Genomic DNA, 16,863 nt, shown 5'->3' with positions numbered 1-16,863 from the left:
AATTAATAAGAAATGAAAATTATTATTTACAATTGGAATATACTGTTTAAGTGTCGCTGTGCAAACCCTATTCTCCGTCATTTTTATACTCCATCAATACAGACTACAATTTATCAACGTGACAAGAGCGGTGTGGGGGGTTTGTCAAACCCATTTAGTTTCCCGCAATATTTTGGCCAATAATGCATGTACAATATCAAGAGAGCACGTGAGATAAGTGCATTAGTATTGGCCTCGAAAGAAATCAACGAGCCCAATCGATAGTTTGTTTCAATTGTTAGTATTATAATTTTCAAGGGATTTACACCTAGTACGGAAATAAGAACACTAACCCTATTTCGAAATTGTGTGTGAATATACAAAAATATGACATTTAGTTTGTTTGAACTCGTCAATTTAAAAATCTCATTTTTGCGTGCGTATGTCCTCTAAAGATGCACAGATGACGTCACAGCGTGTCGTGAACAAAAAAGACGCAGTCGAGTAGCCTTTTTGTAGGCAATGGATTTTTTCATTCGGTGAAAAAAACTGGAGTTCGCTATTTGGCCGCCATTTTGGAAAATATGGACGTGGAGGGGTGGGGCGAGTGGGAAAGGGGACACGCACTTTTTTGTGTCAACTTCCTCTCCTCCGCATCTAAAATGGTGGCCAAGATAGCGAAATCCAGGTTTTCTCGCCGAATAGAAAGCTCCAACTCCAGTAGGCTTACAGTCGAGTTGCGTGACTGTTGTTCGTGACACGGTGTGACATCCTAGCATCTATCAGAGGGCAGACGCGCAAACAAAATGAAATATATGGTTTAAGGAAGGCCAATCACGCCGCCATTTTATGCTCCCGTTTAATGGCGAGTCACACAAAGCATCCATTTCCATTTCTATCGGCTAATTCAAGCGAGTAACCAAGATATTCTCAATCAAATATCGTCAATATCATATCAAACTCCATTCGTAGATTTTTATTTTGAAGTCTCCTTCCGAATAAACCACTGTATTTTCAATGATAAACAAGACAAAGGAGTGGTTGATCGACATTCTTTAATATATGCATTACACAACAATTGATATTAAGCCCGGCGCAGTCGATGAGGAAATTCTCACGCGGGCACGTTACTCACCGCCTCGCGAGGCCTAAAACCCACAGCGTGTGGACGTCGATTGAACGAAATTATGTCACGCGAGCAACTGAAACAAAATTCTTTCCTGCTTGAGCTATGAGTTTTTGGCCTCGCGAGGCAGTGAGCAAAGTGCACGGTGAGTAACTTTTATCATCGTGTGAGCCGGGGTTTACATTACCTTCTAGTGTTTGGGAGAGCGCGAGCATGCTGGCTCCAAGCGCGCGTGTCCACATAGATTCTTGACCAATCAGAGCGCGCGTTTTACAAGTGTCGTTCTATATATGTTTCTTATCGGCTTGAACCAACGCGAATTATATATAATATATAATATGGAAGTATGAAATCAACCCCTGTCCCTATTTTACAAGGTTGAACCAACAACAATATCGACTTTTCTGGCTGAATATGGACTTGCGCACGAAGAAATCACGTGATTTTTTGGGCGGCACGCGCGCTCTCAGCCTATTATCGGCAAAAAGACAACAAAAAGAAATTTCTTCAGCGCTTACGAATAAGAGAGAAATTTCCAATATCAGAAAAGGCTTATTTTCATTGAAAGATTTTATTTTCTAGTCGCTCTTTGGCGTGACGGTGTGTTTATTTTGACTTGAATTTGCCAGTCGAAAACCCATCACGTGTTTTCTTAGAACTTGCCATTTGTTACGCGTCTAACATGATGAATGTGCGTCAACCCAGACCAGATAATTTGTCTTCTTTCTGATTAATGTATCGGAAGGATATCACTGTTAATGAACTATAGGAAGCTTTAATTCTTGTACTTATGTACTCATATACTGTAAAATCTTAAAATCTTGGTTTACCATAATATACTTTGTAAATAAAGGCTCAAGACCCTTACAGTCTTAGAAATCCACACAACATTTGAAGGGCTATGCTATCTGTACCCCAAGTTGAATTTTGCTTCGACTCTTTCCTCTTTTGTATTGTGGTGTCAAGCGAGCTAGATGGTGATATCGATACGCGTGGCCGATAATCCTAATGGATTACATTTTATGACATTTGTAGCAAGGACGTCAAAAAATTCAAGTGACTTAATACGTGAGAAAATTGACACAAGATTGACTTTGAAATGGAAAATGAAATATCGAATTTGAAATAATGCATCTAAAATAAACATACGCGTAAATCTGACGGTGCGTAGAATTCTGAAATCCAAAGAAACCTCTTATTTTGGGTCAAATATTTCACAATAGCGCAATTCAATAGATATAATACGAAAAACGCATACTATGTAGTAGAAAATGATAAAATACAGTTGAGTCTCTTTAAAAACCTTCAAAAAAGATTCAAAATAGAGTCGATTCTGTAAAAAAATGCAACAAATATATACAGGGTATTTTACGAATTATAGAGAAAGTCTCTATCGGTTCTATCGATCAATTTCCATGAATCAATGTAAAAAATACATTCATCACATAGAAAAAAAAAACATTTCGCATGTATGAAATAATTTTAATTTTCTCTTTGGGCCATAAAACAATTGACAAAGCTCGACTTAATAAGTTCCGTACGAGCCGGGCACTCGGTCACAGATAAGGTACAAAGCTCGCTATGCCGCCTAAAAACAGTGGCTCTTCTAATGAGCAGTCCTGTTCAGCTGATAATGTTCAATCTCTTTCTTAGTTTAACATAAGACGTCAAAGGCAGTTTTGGACACACATTAGTGATATAGGGGCTGGGGGATATATTCACACGCAAAATCCTGGATCTCTTTGAATAATCCTGCATACGAGCGATAGTAAAATGTGGAGTAATCTCAATACCCTCGATCTACATAATCAGCACAACCAAACGAAAGTCATCGTCCATTTCAAGCTTTGCTGTACGGTAGAATGCTCATCCAATACTGTGAAACCTCTATAAAGTGATACGCGATATAACAATATTCTCAGTATAACAATTTCTGTATCAGCCAATAGCACATATAAAATATGTGTGTTATTTGTGAATTTTCTCGACTTAATGATATTTCGATAAATTTTCGGTCCCTTGCTATACATCGTTTTATCGAGGTTTATATACATCGTTTTATTGAGGTTTCAATGTTTGAAGATACACGGATATCAAGGATACAATGAACGTTTCTTCCCTTAAGAACGACTTTTGCTGTGGCAGCAGCTTTGCAAATATTGACGCAAGGGTTTCCAGCACTAATTATTGAGATGAAGAATAGAACTGAGAACCGAATTTTGCACTTTTAAACGACATATTGAGCTTCATATTGTGTTTATTCTTTTTCTGCAACATATCCTCGATTAATCTATTTGAATAGTAAAGCAGTTATAAAGAACAATTAAGAGAAATTCGCAAAAGTCAGCAAAAAGTAATTGTACCTATTAAGTCATTTAAAATTAAGTAATTTCTTAAAGGGGAATATTCAATTAAAATATATTTCTTCCCTAGTTTATCGCTTGTTTTATTATATTAAATGGGAAAATCTTTTGTGGTATAAGATATAATGCAAAATGAGCAAAAAAGTATCGACCTAGTTAACATGTTTTCATATGAGCAAGCAATTATTAAGAGCAAGTATTTGAAATAGCCTAGTCCTATATAGCTTATTGGTGACAACTATTAGTAATAAGGAGAGTGTCAAGTGTGCCTTTTTAAATTACCGTTCTCAAGATAATAACATTTTTTTACACCGGTCATTTAGCAAAAAAAAAAAAAAGCAATTAGTCTCCGTCAAGATTTTTTTCAAAATCCAATTACAATTCTAATCTTAATTTGGAGATGCAACAAATTTTGTTTACTCAATAAGCAAGCATAACATCTCAAAAGCAAATGAAAATTTCAATTAAAAAGAGATGGCAAGGTCCGTGGAAGCAGAATTCAACGCAATTCTTGGTCAAATATGATTTGTATTTAAAGATACAATGGGTACGAGTTTTGTATGATTTCATGTTCTTCAAGTTCATTGCATACTCTGTTTTAAACTCTACTGTGGTTGGTAATCCGTTACCTACTCTCACTCTGCATCGAGATGAACTCATTAATAACAGATTGCTTCGTTGTCTTGCAAGAAAATCTCGGATCGCGAAGTCTAACTCGATCGGTTATAGAGGCGTGTCTCTACTTCATTTTAATCGCTACAGGGATCGCAGGCAACTCTATGGTCTTATGGATTATCTATAAGGGGGACAGCTAAAAAGATGCATTACTACTTATTGGATCCCTAGCGATTTCCGATGCTCTTCTACGGCAATCCATTTCTGTATTGGCTTACGGGATGTGGCCTTTAGGGAATTTTATCTGCCAGTTTCAGGGATTTTCAGTCGTCTCTTTTGCCTGTGCATCACTCCTGATAATGACAGTTACAGCCATCAACAGGTATTTTCGCGTGGTTCGGCCAAATTCTTATTATTCGATCTTTAACTCGAGAAGAACAAAGCTTTTTATTTGTACTGCCTGGGCATTCGCTTGCCTTGAGCCAGTACCATACCTTGTGACAGGAAAAAGGTACGTATTTCATCCTGGAAAATACTTCTGCTTTCCGAGAGCGAACTCACCCCCTGTGGCTTATTCTTATACGTCTACGTATGCGTGCCAATGGCTATCATATCATATTATCAAATATTCAGAACTATTCGTCGACACAAGAAAAGGATATCGGCCATTCGTCAAGGAAATGACCTTGGGTCGAACGTTGAAGATATTAAAGTAACAAGAACATTATGTCTTACTGTGCTGGGGTTTTTGTGTTGTTGGACTCCGATTATGGTGTTTGACTTGATCGATCTCGTCCGAGGTTCCTCGACACTTCCTCGGGAAGTATACGTCTTTTACACATTTCTCGGAAACATCTCGGCAAGTATCAATCCTTTTATATACGGAGTAACGAACACGACGTTCAGTGAAGAGTACAAAAAGATTTTGAGAATAAAAGGGGCGCATCGGACCAAGACAGCACAAGCATCTTTGATAGTACAACGTGTTATTGCTCAGAAAGACAACAAATCCTTAACAGAGCAAGTCAGCACAAAACATAGATTGGCGCACTGGTGTGACTAGAAAAACTACAGACTAGGTGGTCTGCAGAGGTATGGTGTAATCAGGAAAAATAAGAACAACATCAGCCAAGACATAGGTTGAAATGGTACAATTTACGCCTCAGTGAAAACAAAGTAGTTTCGGTGACGTACCAGCGCTTGCCCTTCGTCGGAGCAAAAACAAATTCTTTTTCTTTTCTATTTTTGCTCCGACGAAGAGATAATGCTCGAAACATTAGCAAGGCTATCTTCTGTTTTCACATAGGCGATAAACATACCATTACAACCTTGTGTTATTTTATCTCATTAGTTAGACGCAGAATGTACCGCGATAAAGTTTTTAATTTCCGCCTATGGGCGAAACAGTTTGTCCTTATAGTCGATAATATGGTATTTGAACAAGAGAACATGGTTTTAATTAGAATTGGTAATTATCGGATAATCCATTCTATATATTATTACTTTCCGATTTAGCAAAGCTTGAGTGTGTAAGGCCTATAGATTAGGCACCGTTATGGTTCGGTTCCACAATAAACGTAGCGCCTCCTGGGAGCTCCGCTGAACTGAAATCGAACCCACATGGATCATGATCACTTGAGTATAGAGATCCCTCTGCTGATCTTTCCCCAAAACAAGGCCGTACTTACTAGGATCATTTCTACAGTACGCGTCCCGTCTTTGTAACCTTACAGAGACAACTACGATACCCACGGTGACGATGCAAAGCGTGATCCTCTGAGCGCGAAGAGCTCTGACACAAGCACCAGAATAAGATGATCCGCATGGTTTTACAGATAAACAATAGCATCGATTGAAATTCATTTAAAATCCGAAATTCGACCGTCAAAGCAGTCAAAATCCGGAGTATTGCGCATTCAGAGTGGGTTATTTCTGTCAAAATCGAATGAACTATGAAAAAAATGATGACGTTTGACACATGATGCATTGTTCTACTTTAAACATCAGAATAAGATGATCCGCATGGTTTTACAGATAAACAATAGCATCGATTGAAATTCATTTAAAATCCGAAATTCGATCGTCAAAGCGATCAAAATCCGAAATCGGTGCCCAAATTGTCAACAGATTCGTGATCCGCCGTATTTCCAAAATCCGCCAATCCGCTGAAATAATCATCAAAATCCGTAATCCGTGAGCATTTCGGGGCTGAATCTGCCGATCCGCGAACCTATTCACCCCCCCCCCCCCCCCCCCCCTTGTAAGGACTTTTGCAGATTGATATGTATCGTACCTGAGGACCAGAAAGCATTTATGGTAAATTTTGTTTAGTTTAGAATAGAGGAGCTCATCGTTTTCCATTTCCACGCTCTGTTCCCGAATCGAGTTTATTATCAAATGGACTCGGTTGTAACTCCGTTAGTCTGATTTATCAGTCTATAACTCCTAACTAAGTAGACTAATGATTTTGTGGGGTTCCTTTGGAAATTGTGGTAATACAATCTTTGTCAGCGGCTAGATGCGCAGTTATGATCGTTGACTTATGCGCAAATATGGCGGACGAAGCGTGTTGAACGAGTTCAACAGTATCTTGACGACTTCTAGTTTACTGCAAAATCAATTAACGGCCACATTGCTTCACATCATTCTAGCTGATGACAAGGATTATAAGTCTATTCAAGAAAGGATAATCATACCAAGAATTTACTAGACACTTGTCAAACAAAGATTCTTGCACCATTCACTTTCTTGTCAACTCGAAATGGAGAACCTCACCCCGGAGCAAGTCCGAGAGCAAGAAGTAAAACAGGTTAGAATGAGATAATTCAAGCAATGAGGCTTACTGTTTTGTACGTACAGCAATGATTTAGGCGCAAAGTTCTACATTGCCGCAATTTAACCTATCATGGCGTGTTTCAGGACACAGTGATTTGCCAAAGTCAGTTTTACGCACTGTCTTTTCTGTGTTTGTACTTCAGTTTCAGAACTTTCTGTCCTATTACAATCGCTTAACGGAAATGTGCTTCACTGACTGCATACACGATTTTACCAACAGAAGAATAGCAGCCAATGAGGTAGGGAGTAATCTGTTTGATCACAATCTCTTCAAAACCTCAGTTAATGGGCAAAAATTGCCTTTGTAGACAGTAAGTTATACAATGTAGATATGTGAATTTATATGCATACAGCTTTGGGGCCTTTTACCTCTACCAATACAAACAGGTTGAATCCCTGGTCAAGCGATGTGGAGTACCTTTCTGTTTAATGACCCTAGATTCAACTTGTTGGAATTATGTGAGCTTGTGTGCCCTGTAGAAGCTTGCGTTCCTCAGATCCAATATGGGCTTTCTTATTCACATTAGGATTTTAAATGTAAAGCGCTAAGAGCATGGTTGCTATATAAACATTATGTTATTATTATTATCTTGAATACATAACAGAAAAAGCTTGTGAGAATGTCTACAAGACCATTCTCTTGTACTTCCTCCTGTGTACACCAAGGAATTTGTTTCCTAGTGAAGCTAACCTTTTAATCCCTGATATGGCATTTATTATCAGCGTCTTTAATGTGATTGTACATACCGTATTTACTTATGTATAATACTCACACTCATGTATGATATACGCCCTGATTTTTTAGGACATTTTCCCAAAAGATAATGGAAAAGTAACTATATTTGACAAAAATCCTAGATGAGAAGACATTGACAATAATCGTTACATTCACCTTGAAGAAATAGAAAAAAAAGTATTCTTCTTTCTTGCCTGAGTCTTCCATGGCATTCTCTCCAGACTTTTTCATTAATGTAGATTTGTTATGTCAAAACAACCCCTCACGAAGTTTAGATAATTTGACTAACTTATTGGGCTGCAAATTTTTGACCTCTCATACAAGAAGTTTCATGTATAATACGCACCCCGATTTTGGAGGTCATTTCACATGAAGAAAGTGTATTATACGTGAGTAAATACATTATATTTTGCCATAATGAAAAGCAAAAGAAGTAATCAAAGTCCCCTGTTTGAAAACTCTTTGCTACTTGAATAAGTTTTTTTTTTATTATGCTTTATCTTCAGAATAACTGTGCAATGCACTGTACAGAGAAGTTCCTGAAGGTTATGCAGCGCATTGGTGTGCGCCTGCAGGAGGTGCAAATGATGCAGAATGAAGGCATAATGGCCGCCCAGCCGCAGTAACCACCCATGGCAGGCATAGAGTCCATAGATCAAACTTACATGACAATTTTTTTAAATACTTTCCTTGTATGATTTAAGCTTTTCAAAATAGAATTGGGGTGTTTAAGGTGTAGAATGGATAGAAATTGACTGTGACTCATGCAGATTTGATTCAGTGGGTTTCATAGCCTATGAAACCAAGTATGTATCAAGCAAGCAAGTCAGATCAACAGAATTTTAGCCGAGTGTATGCAACATAACTTGACTTATTGTCCTTTTTTTAGTTAACTATACATTTCACGGGCAGGGAATTGTTGATGACAACACTGACTTGACTACTGTAGATCAACAAATTATTTATAACCTACGGTATATAATATGTACAATCCTAAGTGACAGACAATGTGCGCAAAAATATTTTTTTATTGATGGTTACATTTCCCATTTTGTGTAATATGCTCTCTGTTATAAAAAATCATTATTATTTAAAAACAATCTGGCATATTAATGCATTTACAAGGCCTTACTTCAACTGAGTGATTTTGAATTGAAAATGCTATTTGGGTGTAACTTGGAGTAGAAATAAAGTAGAAAAATAACAAAATAAGATCACTCAGTCTTTTTGACAGTAGAGTGGTTTTACAAAACCCATGAAATACTATTTAGTTTAGTTTATTTAGTGCTAAATATACACTTTGTCTTGGTTGTATTTTGTTCTGGCTTGAATATTATTTTTTAACAATTACATTTTGTCGCAAGGTATTTTGAAAACTACTCTTGTACTGTAGTATGTCATTGATTGTAACACTCTATAGTTACACTCTAATTACAGTTACACTCTAGTTAATTAATTGTTACACCCTTTAGACACAAAACCTCACTAATTGCTGTTATCCCTATCAATATTTACTAACTACAACAGCTTTTCTTCTGTGGTTTGTTCTGCTGACTGTATGATTCATCTGTACCTTGATGTGCATAGCTGTAGTCTATCATGTAACCACTTCCATTCTCTGCCAGGACGTTGATGGGAGAGGTACAGCGGCTATCCTGTAGTGATGGCTTTCGGCACTCCCCTGACGTACTAAGGATGGCTTGCACTAGGAAACGCATGGCGTCATCTGAAAAGGAAATAGCTTATTAATTATGATCTCAAATATAACAACTAACAACTAAGAAATGCATTGAATCATCTGAAATAACAAAGTACTTCTTTATTTATTTATTACAAATATGACAACTAACAATTAAGAAACACATTGAATAATCTGAAAGAGCAAAGAACTTCTTAATTTCAATTAGAAATATGACAACTAAGAATTAAGAAACTCTTGGAATAATCTGAAAGAACTTCTTAATTTTGATTACAAATACATCAACTAACAACTAATAAACACAATGGTATCATCTGAAAGAGCAAAGCATACAGTGTGGGGTGTAATGCATTTGTTATGTAGGACAACACATTAGTTATGTCTGACAACACTGTCATTGTCAGAAGGTATGTTGCAACCCATGATGATGGTTGTCTAAAAAAGGGTGTCCTGGTTTACCAGCCACACTTGATGAAGGAGTTCCCTACCAATGTTGTAGTCTTCTTTGGCAGAAGTCGCAAACCTATTTCATTAAAAGAAGATGTCAAGACAATTTCTCTGTGTTAAGACTCTCTCCACCCCCCTCCCCTGGGTTTGTTAAAATATCACAAGGAAATGACAAGTAGGGGTGTGGCTGTGATCCCAGGTTTCTACATTGTGCCCAACCCCCCAGTATTTTTAGGCAGCTACTGCAATGTGATAAGTTTCCATGAGCAGAAAAGTGTCAAGTGCTTTGTACTCATGTGTTATCTGAGTAGACTGACGTTTATGAGAAGCATTTATTAGGGTCACATACCATCCAGCAAAACCATTATTTTGACAGAATTGATCCAGCATCTCCTCATCAACAGGGTAGTCTTCTAGATCACACTAAACACACACATACATGTTTGAAGTTGGATTTGGTTAGGGGTAATAAGTAATGTAGTTCAAATTGGGCAGTAGTGGGGGGAGGGGGAGGTTCAAACCCCCTCTTTGGGTTGCGGGTTGAAATTGTTTTGGGAAAAAAAAAAGCATTTGTCTAAGGTACATGGCCATACCAATCACTTTTGCTGTTTTTGTTTTTAACAATGTGTTCAGGAAATAGAGAAGTTAGAGTACCAGCATTAAGTGGAAAAGTATTTCCTTCTTTGGAAACACCCTTATTTGTGTACATTTTATGGATTGACTGCCTTTTTAGCGGAGCCAGCGCGGCCAGCGCGGAGCTCCATAGGTATAGAAATATGGTATAGCTATGCGATGGTTTTGTGGTCATCGCGCGGGTATCCTGTGGAGTCACAATCCATCCAGTCAATCGTGCAACTCCCAGGCCCCACTCGGTCTTACGTTTTTACGTATTTTATTTTTTTACCGCGTTCAAAGTTCGTATGTTCACAGCAAAAAAGGCAGATTGAAAATAGTATTTAATGAGAAAATATGCGGATTCAAATGGGCTGAAATCTTTTCTGAACGAGCCGATAGTAAAATCTACCCGAGTGTTCGTGAATCCCGTCCGTTGCAGCAGCGAAAAGAGGACTACTTAGAGGCTCTACACTTCCATTCTAATAATATTCCTTCACGTCTATATAACTATGGAGATCTATAAGGAGATCCTGAGAAGAAAGGGCCTTGGATTGATGTATGTTTTCAGCTATAAAAACAATTCACTTGTGTTGACGCTTGCTAGCAGCACAGTTTACAACAAAAAGCGAACACAACCACACAAGCGACAAACAGAAAGCGACAAAAAACACTGCCAAGGTGAGTTTTGAACGACGGTTTGTATTGAGAATATCACAGTTATTTTTCTTTTATTGTTGTGCTTTTATAATGCTCGTTTCTTCCTGTTTTTTTTTTTTCCAAAACCAATCGCTCATGCTAAAACACCGTACCAGTTCGTTCGACGTCAAGATGTCATATCAAAGTCATCTGTCCTTGTTTTGATTGGCTAATACCATCTACTTGGATTCCGATTGGCTTATAATTTTGGCGTGCACTTAAGTAGTTTTCATTCCACTGGCAATTGCCATGAAAATGATAAATTCGTAAATACTTACGAGTTCCATGAATTCAGGCATATATTCCTCACGGTAAGTAAGAATTTAACGACAGAAATACGTAGTAGTCTAGTTACTGTATCAATGTCACTTAGCTTGTTAGATTTATACATTTGTTTATAGAGTTTGCTTTGAGAATTCGTGGTCTAAATCAAACAATTTGAGCATAACAACATCCTTTTATATTATTCGTTCTCTCTATACTTTATTTGACTGCGTTGAGGTATTTAATAGACGCTGACAAATACCATCCTGTCACATATTGCTAAAGAAGACCTTTCTTGTCTTTATATTCTGTGTATTTAGTCTTTTCAAAGATACAGCAACATTTTTTCAACATTAACATACTTAACTTACATTAACTTTACAGTTACAAGAGAATTTTCTCATCGAAAATAAAAACACAAAATGCAAACCCTTATTACCTATATTCTTTTTGCTTAGCTTATATTGTCTGCATCTTACATACTATCTATTGTGTTTATTTATTTATTATTCAAATAGTTGTGGAAAGTTAATAAGGTCATAAATTGCATGATGAAAATGTTGTTTTGAAAGAAAAAAATACTTATATTTTTTTCACTCTGATTTAGGTAAAACCAACCAAGGACTGCCCGAGGGCCATGATTGATGCAGAAAGCTGGAAGGCATGAGAATAGGCAAATGTCTTTAAAGATAATAAAGTAGGGGATTTCTCACTTTGATACAGCCGTATAAGTGTAATAGTCTTTTTTACAGCAAGATACTTTGTCTCAATGATAAATCTGTAAAGAAAACATTTTTATACCAACCTAAAGATAATGAGGAAAGGGGAAATGTTAGGAGAGTGCTCAACCAAGTTGTTGCATTACTGATAATTTTTTTATCAAAGCTATAGTCTAATTTCTTCCTTTTCTCTCTTTCCCTCTCCCTCTCCCTCTTCCTCTTCCTCTCCCTCTCTCTTGACTATTGATATTATTTGCTGTTTCCTCTCTGCACCCTAAATAAATTAAAATAGGTAATAGGTTTGAAATTAGACATTTTCAATCAATTTGATCCCCTCCATTACATTTAATTTAGTAGCAGTAGGAGTAGCATTAGCATATGTGGATCCATGGTTTCTATAAAAAATTAGCAGGCATAATAAGTGATATATTAATCTTCCGTACGGCACCTGATGTGTATCTAACTATATCAATCTATCTTTGGAATGCTGTTGCATCCATCATTTGCTTATTTGCAAGGGCAAAGCTGGTCAGAATGCAGCTTTGATACAAGTGTACATTAATGAAACTCCTATCAAGAGTTGGGTTTTTTATTAGAGCAACCCGGGGGGGGGGGGAGGGACTCTCCAGAAAGATAGACGGGGGTGCTCGACCTATCTTTTACGGTATAAAATTCTTACCAACTGCTATCTCTTAGGGTGTGTTTTAGGATTTTTCCAATTCTGCTATCTTTAAGGGTGTCTCACACTCAATGGTGGCCCAATCGCTTGAAATGTATTTTACAATAGACCACAAGTCAACTGATCAGTTAATACTTTCTACTTTGTTTTTCGATAACATAACAATATAGGATCCGTCAGCAAATTAAAACCAGCATTGTTTTTTTAGTGCTATCTCTCAGGGTTAAAAATTTGTATGGCCACACCCAATGTGCTATCTCTTAGGGGTAAGAATTGTTGTTTACCACACCCTAAGTGCTATCCCTTAGGGTTAAAATTGATTATGCTGTCGAGCACCCCTGTCTGTAACTCACATTTCTCAAAGTCCCCCCCCCCTCCACCCTGGGAGCAAGGTACTTAAATTATATAAAGACAACATCAAACTTGTGCTTTTTCAATAATAAATCTTTAAAGAAAACAGTTTTATATCAAACCCATATGTAAAAAGAAGGGGAAAATGTTAGGAATATGCTCATTTAAGCTTTTATTGCATTATTGTTATATATTTTTTAAAGTAGAGTCACATTTTTTTCAAATAGAGTAATATATTTCTCCCTTTTTTTTCTCCCCATTGACTTTTTGTTATATTTATTTCTCTATAACCCTAACATGGTTTGGTTTGAAATTAGAAATTAGAATTAAGCACTTTCAGTAATAATTTAGGATTTGCCTCCATTGCATTCATTTTTGAGTAGCCAGTATGTGTGGGTCCAGGGTTTCTAAAACAAACAGGCCAAAGGTTGGGTGCACCAATATGTAATGCATGACAGGAGGTATATTTGTGGAGTTTAGTTTCAACACATTCTTCTGAATAATCAGTTGTGGTATATGAAAACTACAGTAGCGGGTCTATGGGGGGAGGGTTAGGGGAATCAGACATCCCCTTAGGCTTTCTTTTTTTATTGTTTTCAGTGTATCTTTTCATTCCAAAATCATTACGAAGGTAAAATAATGACGAAATGGTGTTTGGGCTAAATCCACCCACCCCCCCCCCCTTGGCAAAAAGCTAGATCCGCCCCTGAACTACAGTATGGCATCTAAATCTTTGGAATGCTGTTACGTCTTTGATATATTCTTCACAAGGTCAAAGCTTGTTAGAATGGTGTTTTGATAAAAAATATACATAGTGGAACTTCTATGAAGGGAAATATGAATTGACCATTAGACTCTTGAAAAAAAAACATTCTCGTCAACTAAGACACCTTTAACTTTGACAGCCTTTTTCACACCAAGTATTTTGTTAACTTTCATACTGCATATAATATTATTGAATGAGTACTTGCTTGATCCATTTGGAGGGGCCAATACAATTCATAATTACATGGCAGTAAAATTTGACATATTTTTAATCTCATTAAATAAAACATTCTAGAGACACCAAGAGCCCCCTAAAACTACCCCTATCAGTCAACACAAAAAGGTGTTAAATGCTGGCTCCACTTTTAGGCAGTGCCTAAATCTATATATTAGGAATTTGTGCCTGTGTGAGTCAGAAAGCCAAATGTAACAAATACAGTAATTACCCCCATTTCTGAGCCGAACAGCCCTTCAGCAAAAAGCTAGATCCACTTCTTAGGGGGTGGGGTGGGGGGGTTCAAGAGGAGACATGTAAGTGGTCCGAGGTTTCATACTATATTTTAATAAAAACTGTAAATATCCCGAGAAAATGTGAGGTGTGAATCTTCTTTACAACGGTCTCTCCAGTCCCCCATATCTATGCCAAAATCTCCAGCCAATAAAAAATATGAGGTTCTAATGTGTGTTTGTTAAGAAAAATTTGTATTTCTGGGAAAATTATCCCCATAAGACTGCCATCCTTGATCCAACAACCCAAGTGTCAGAGCTGTTTTTTTACACATTATATATGAACAAAGATACATATCTAGCATACTAACTTTATTGGCAAGGATGATGACTGGAATTGGATTCTCATTTGTCAGCATCACCTTTTGATTGACATCTCTGTACCACTGCAAAAAAGAATAGTTATGTACTGTTCAATTTGTTTTCTTCAATTAAGATTAAATGTATTTGCTGCTAGCAGAGGCACCTTTATATTAATGTAGCGAAATAAAAAGAAAATAGGCCTCGCTAGCAGAGGAATAAATATAAGGCCTTACCTTCAAAATAGCATCAAATGTGGCAGACCTGACAATGACAAAATGAGTTGCAGAAGCAAATAAAATATTTTAGACACAAAGGTGTAAAAAGAAGCACTGGTAGATATTAGCATAATAGCTGTGTGGGAGGGGGAGGGGAATGCAATAATTTTTAACTGTTTTACCCTCTTTGTTAGGTACTTATCGGGGTATAGAATCTTGGGTTATTATTTTTTTTGGAGGGGGGGAGGGGGTGAAATTTTAACCCCTTAGTTGTGTTTATAGGTGTGTTCCCTCCCATCATGGGGAATATTTTTCACTGGTTACCACTAACCTTGACAGGTCAAACACAATAATTGCTGCAATTCTGAAACCAGACAAATATAATGATAATATAAATATAATAATTACCAAGACGACACAGAATATGAGAGACAGGAAATTTGGGGGGTTCCACTTTTATTTGTACTGAAAATCACTTACGCATATTTGTAGTAGACCCTGGTCATGTGACCAAACCTCTCATGACCAGCGACATCCCTGATGGACAGAAAGACAAATAGTGTAGTCAGTCACAAGACACATCATCCATATCTACTTGATGGACAGACAGATACCATACCACAGCTGCAGGTTGATCTTTGTTTTCTCATCCCAGTGAATGATCTTCAAAGCAAAGTCTACTCCAATAGTTAGCTTGTAATTAGGTGAAAAGTACCCTGTGTTCAAAATATAGAAAATCGGTGAAACAAACTCATACTTAATCCCGTCCACAAAGAGTCCACAATGGAACTTCATACCTCGATTTCTATAGTACGAGCCAGTAAAAACAAAGAAAATGTAAATAAGGCGACAAGAATTCTAAAGTTTAGCCAAAACAGTCACAGAACCGTAACGGCTTCAGAGCAACAAATATATCCTAGAACAATTGGTTTCAAGACACTTTCGTTGCGCACTGCACTAGATTGGTGCCCTGGTTCCAGAGCCTCGAACGTCTCTAGTGGCCAGCGAGAGCCTCGAACGTCTCTAGTGGCCAGCGAGAGCCTCGAACGTCTCTAGTGGCCAGCGAGAGCCTCGAACGTCTCTATTTAGTGGCCAGCGAGAGCCTCGAACGTCTCTAGTGGCCAGCGAGAGCCTCGAACGTCTCGATTTAGTGGCCAGCGAGAGCCTCGAACGTCTCTAGTGGCCAGCGAGAGCCTCGAACGTCTCTATTTAGTAGCCAGCGAGGAGACGTTCTAGGCTCGGGAACCAGGGTACTAGATTGGATTCATGGCATTCCATAGCTTTATAGCACTACAATGGGCTTAATATAAAACAATCGGTTCATAACACTTTTAAAATGATTAACCGCAAAATAAATGACACCACAAATAAGCTTACAACACATTTCATTATTGATCTACAGCATTAAAATTTTCAAAAGACGAAATACGATTCGATAAAAGACCATAACATAACAATACTAAATCAAAAATTACTGATACTTGCTACAAGTAGTCACATGACATGATAAAGAAAAACACTTTTGTTAAAGTTCTGTGGTTTTGATTTTGACGATAATGTTCACGTTCGCTTACCTTCTGTGTATCTGCGGATTATTGAGGTCTGAAAGACAGTAAGAAGTTAGTACAAACCGCACTGATATACTCCTAATAAAACCGTAAATTAATCAAGAAATTAACTTGTTGAACTTAGCGGAAGTCCTGATAACGTTCTGTAACAGACGACGATTACCTTTCCTGGAAACAAACACAGATTACAGAGTCAGCAGGAATTATCTAGCCTAAGCATGGTTTAGATAATGGCCCCTTACCCACGCCGTATTCACCGATCACTAACACTTTGTAAAGGTGCTCTTTTACTTCGCCCATTTCATCTTGTAGCTCAGCCAAATCCATGAGGCAAACATTACCACAGGAAGCCCAACGTCTGTGTACACCTAAAGCGGCCGG

General features: G+C 37.5%; 3 protein-coding genes, 1 long non-coding RNA gene and 1 pseudogene across 4 annotated transcripts; 4 read left to right on the top strand and 1 right to left on the bottom strand.

Annotated features, from left to right (window-relative positions):
* The first annotated feature begins 4,011 nt into the window (after positions 1 to 4,011).
* LOC125568395 (5-hydroxytryptamine receptor 4-like) lies at positions 4,012 to 5,693 on the top strand. Its single transcript, XM_048730652.1, has 3 exons — positions 4,012 to 4,015; positions 4,315 to 4,483; positions 4,570 to 5,693. Exons 1-3 carry the CDS (start codon positions 4,012 to 4,014, stop codon positions 5,144 to 5,146), a joined length of 750 nt encoding a protein of 249 aa, XP_048586609.1. The 3' UTR covers positions 5,147 to 5,693.
* A 64-nt stretch (positions 5,694 to 5,757) lies between these two features.
* Positions 5,758 to 6,009, top strand: LOC116615429 (annotated as a pseudogene).
* Positions 6,010 to 6,609: 600 nt separating this feature from the next.
* On the top strand, positions 6,610 to 8,968 carry LOC116615408 (mitochondrial import inner membrane translocase subunit Tim9). The gene is made up of 3 exons (XM_032377005.2): positions 6,610 to 6,892; positions 7,062 to 7,157; positions 8,161 to 8,968. The coding sequence occupies exons 1-3, from the start codon at positions 6,845 to 6,847 to the stop codon at positions 8,278 to 8,280; spliced, it is 264 nt and encodes an 87-aa protein (XP_032232896.2). The 5' UTR covers positions 6,610 to 6,844; the 3' UTR covers positions 8,281 to 8,968.
* LOC5508250 (ras-related protein Rab-32) lies at positions 8,665 to 16,863 on the bottom strand. The gene is made up of 11 exons (XM_032377004.2): positions 16,725 to 16,863; positions 16,646 to 16,650; positions 16,489 to 16,516; positions 15,534 to 15,630; positions 15,395 to 15,451; positions 15,246 to 15,278; positions 14,933 to 14,960; positions 14,708 to 14,782; positions 10,150 to 10,223; positions 9,842 to 9,876; positions 8,665 to 9,380 (listed from the first exon to the last, which is right to left on the bottom strand). The coding sequence occupies exons 1-11, from the start codon at positions 16,807 to 16,809 to the stop codon at positions 9,169 to 9,171; spliced, it is 729 nt and encodes a 242-aa protein (XP_032232895.2). The 5' UTR covers positions 16,810 to 16,863; the 3' UTR covers positions 8,665 to 9,168.
* Positions 11,030 to 12,185, top strand: LOC125568327. Its single transcript, XR_007312238.1, has 2 exons — positions 11,030 to 11,422; positions 11,983 to 12,185. It is a non-coding gene; the product is annotated as an uncharacterized LOC125568327 (long non-coding RNA).

Source organism: Nematostella vectensis, chromosome 7 (genome assembly GCF_932526225.1).
Source record: "Nematostella vectensis chromosome 7, jaNemVect1.1, whole genome shotgun sequence".
Classification (NCBI taxonomy): Eukaryota; Metazoa; Cnidaria; class Anthozoa; order Actiniaria; family Edwardsiidae; genus Nematostella; species Nematostella vectensis.
This window is presented reverse-complemented; position numbering and strand designations above follow the sequence as displayed.

Excerpts from the sequence above, each read along its gene's own strand:
- LOC116615408 (XM_032377005.2), top strand. The coding sequence starts at position 6,845 with ATGGAGAACCTCACCCCGGAGCAAGTCCGAGAGCAAGAAGTAAAACAG. Across the intron at positions 6,893-7,061 it reads GAGAGCAAGAAGTAAAACAG|TTTCAGAACTTTCTGTCCTA; the intron begins GTTAGAATGAGA and ends TTTGTACTTCAG. Across the intron at positions 7,158-8,160 it reads GAAGAATAGCAGCCAATGAG|AATAACTGTGCAATGCACTG; the intron begins GTAGGGAGTAAT and ends CTTTATCTTCAG.
- LOC125568395 (XM_048730652.1), top strand. Across the intron at positions 4,484-4,569 it reads AGGTATTTTCGCGTGGTTCG|TACCATACCTTGTGACAGGA; the intron begins GCCAAATTCTTA and ends GCCTTGAGCCAG.
- LOC5508250 (XM_032377004.2), bottom strand. The coding sequence starts at position 16,809 with ATGGATTTGGCTGAGCTACAAGATGAAATGGGCGAAGTAAAAGAGCAC. Across the intron at positions 15,631-16,488 it reads AATCCGCAGATACACAGAAG|GGTACTTTTCACCTAATTAC; the intron begins GTAAGCGAACGT and ends TTTTGAACACAG. Across the intron at positions 9,877-10,149 it reads AATAATGGTTTTGCTGGATG|GTTTGCGACTTCTGCCAAAG; the intron begins GTATGTGACCCT and ends TTAATGAAATAG.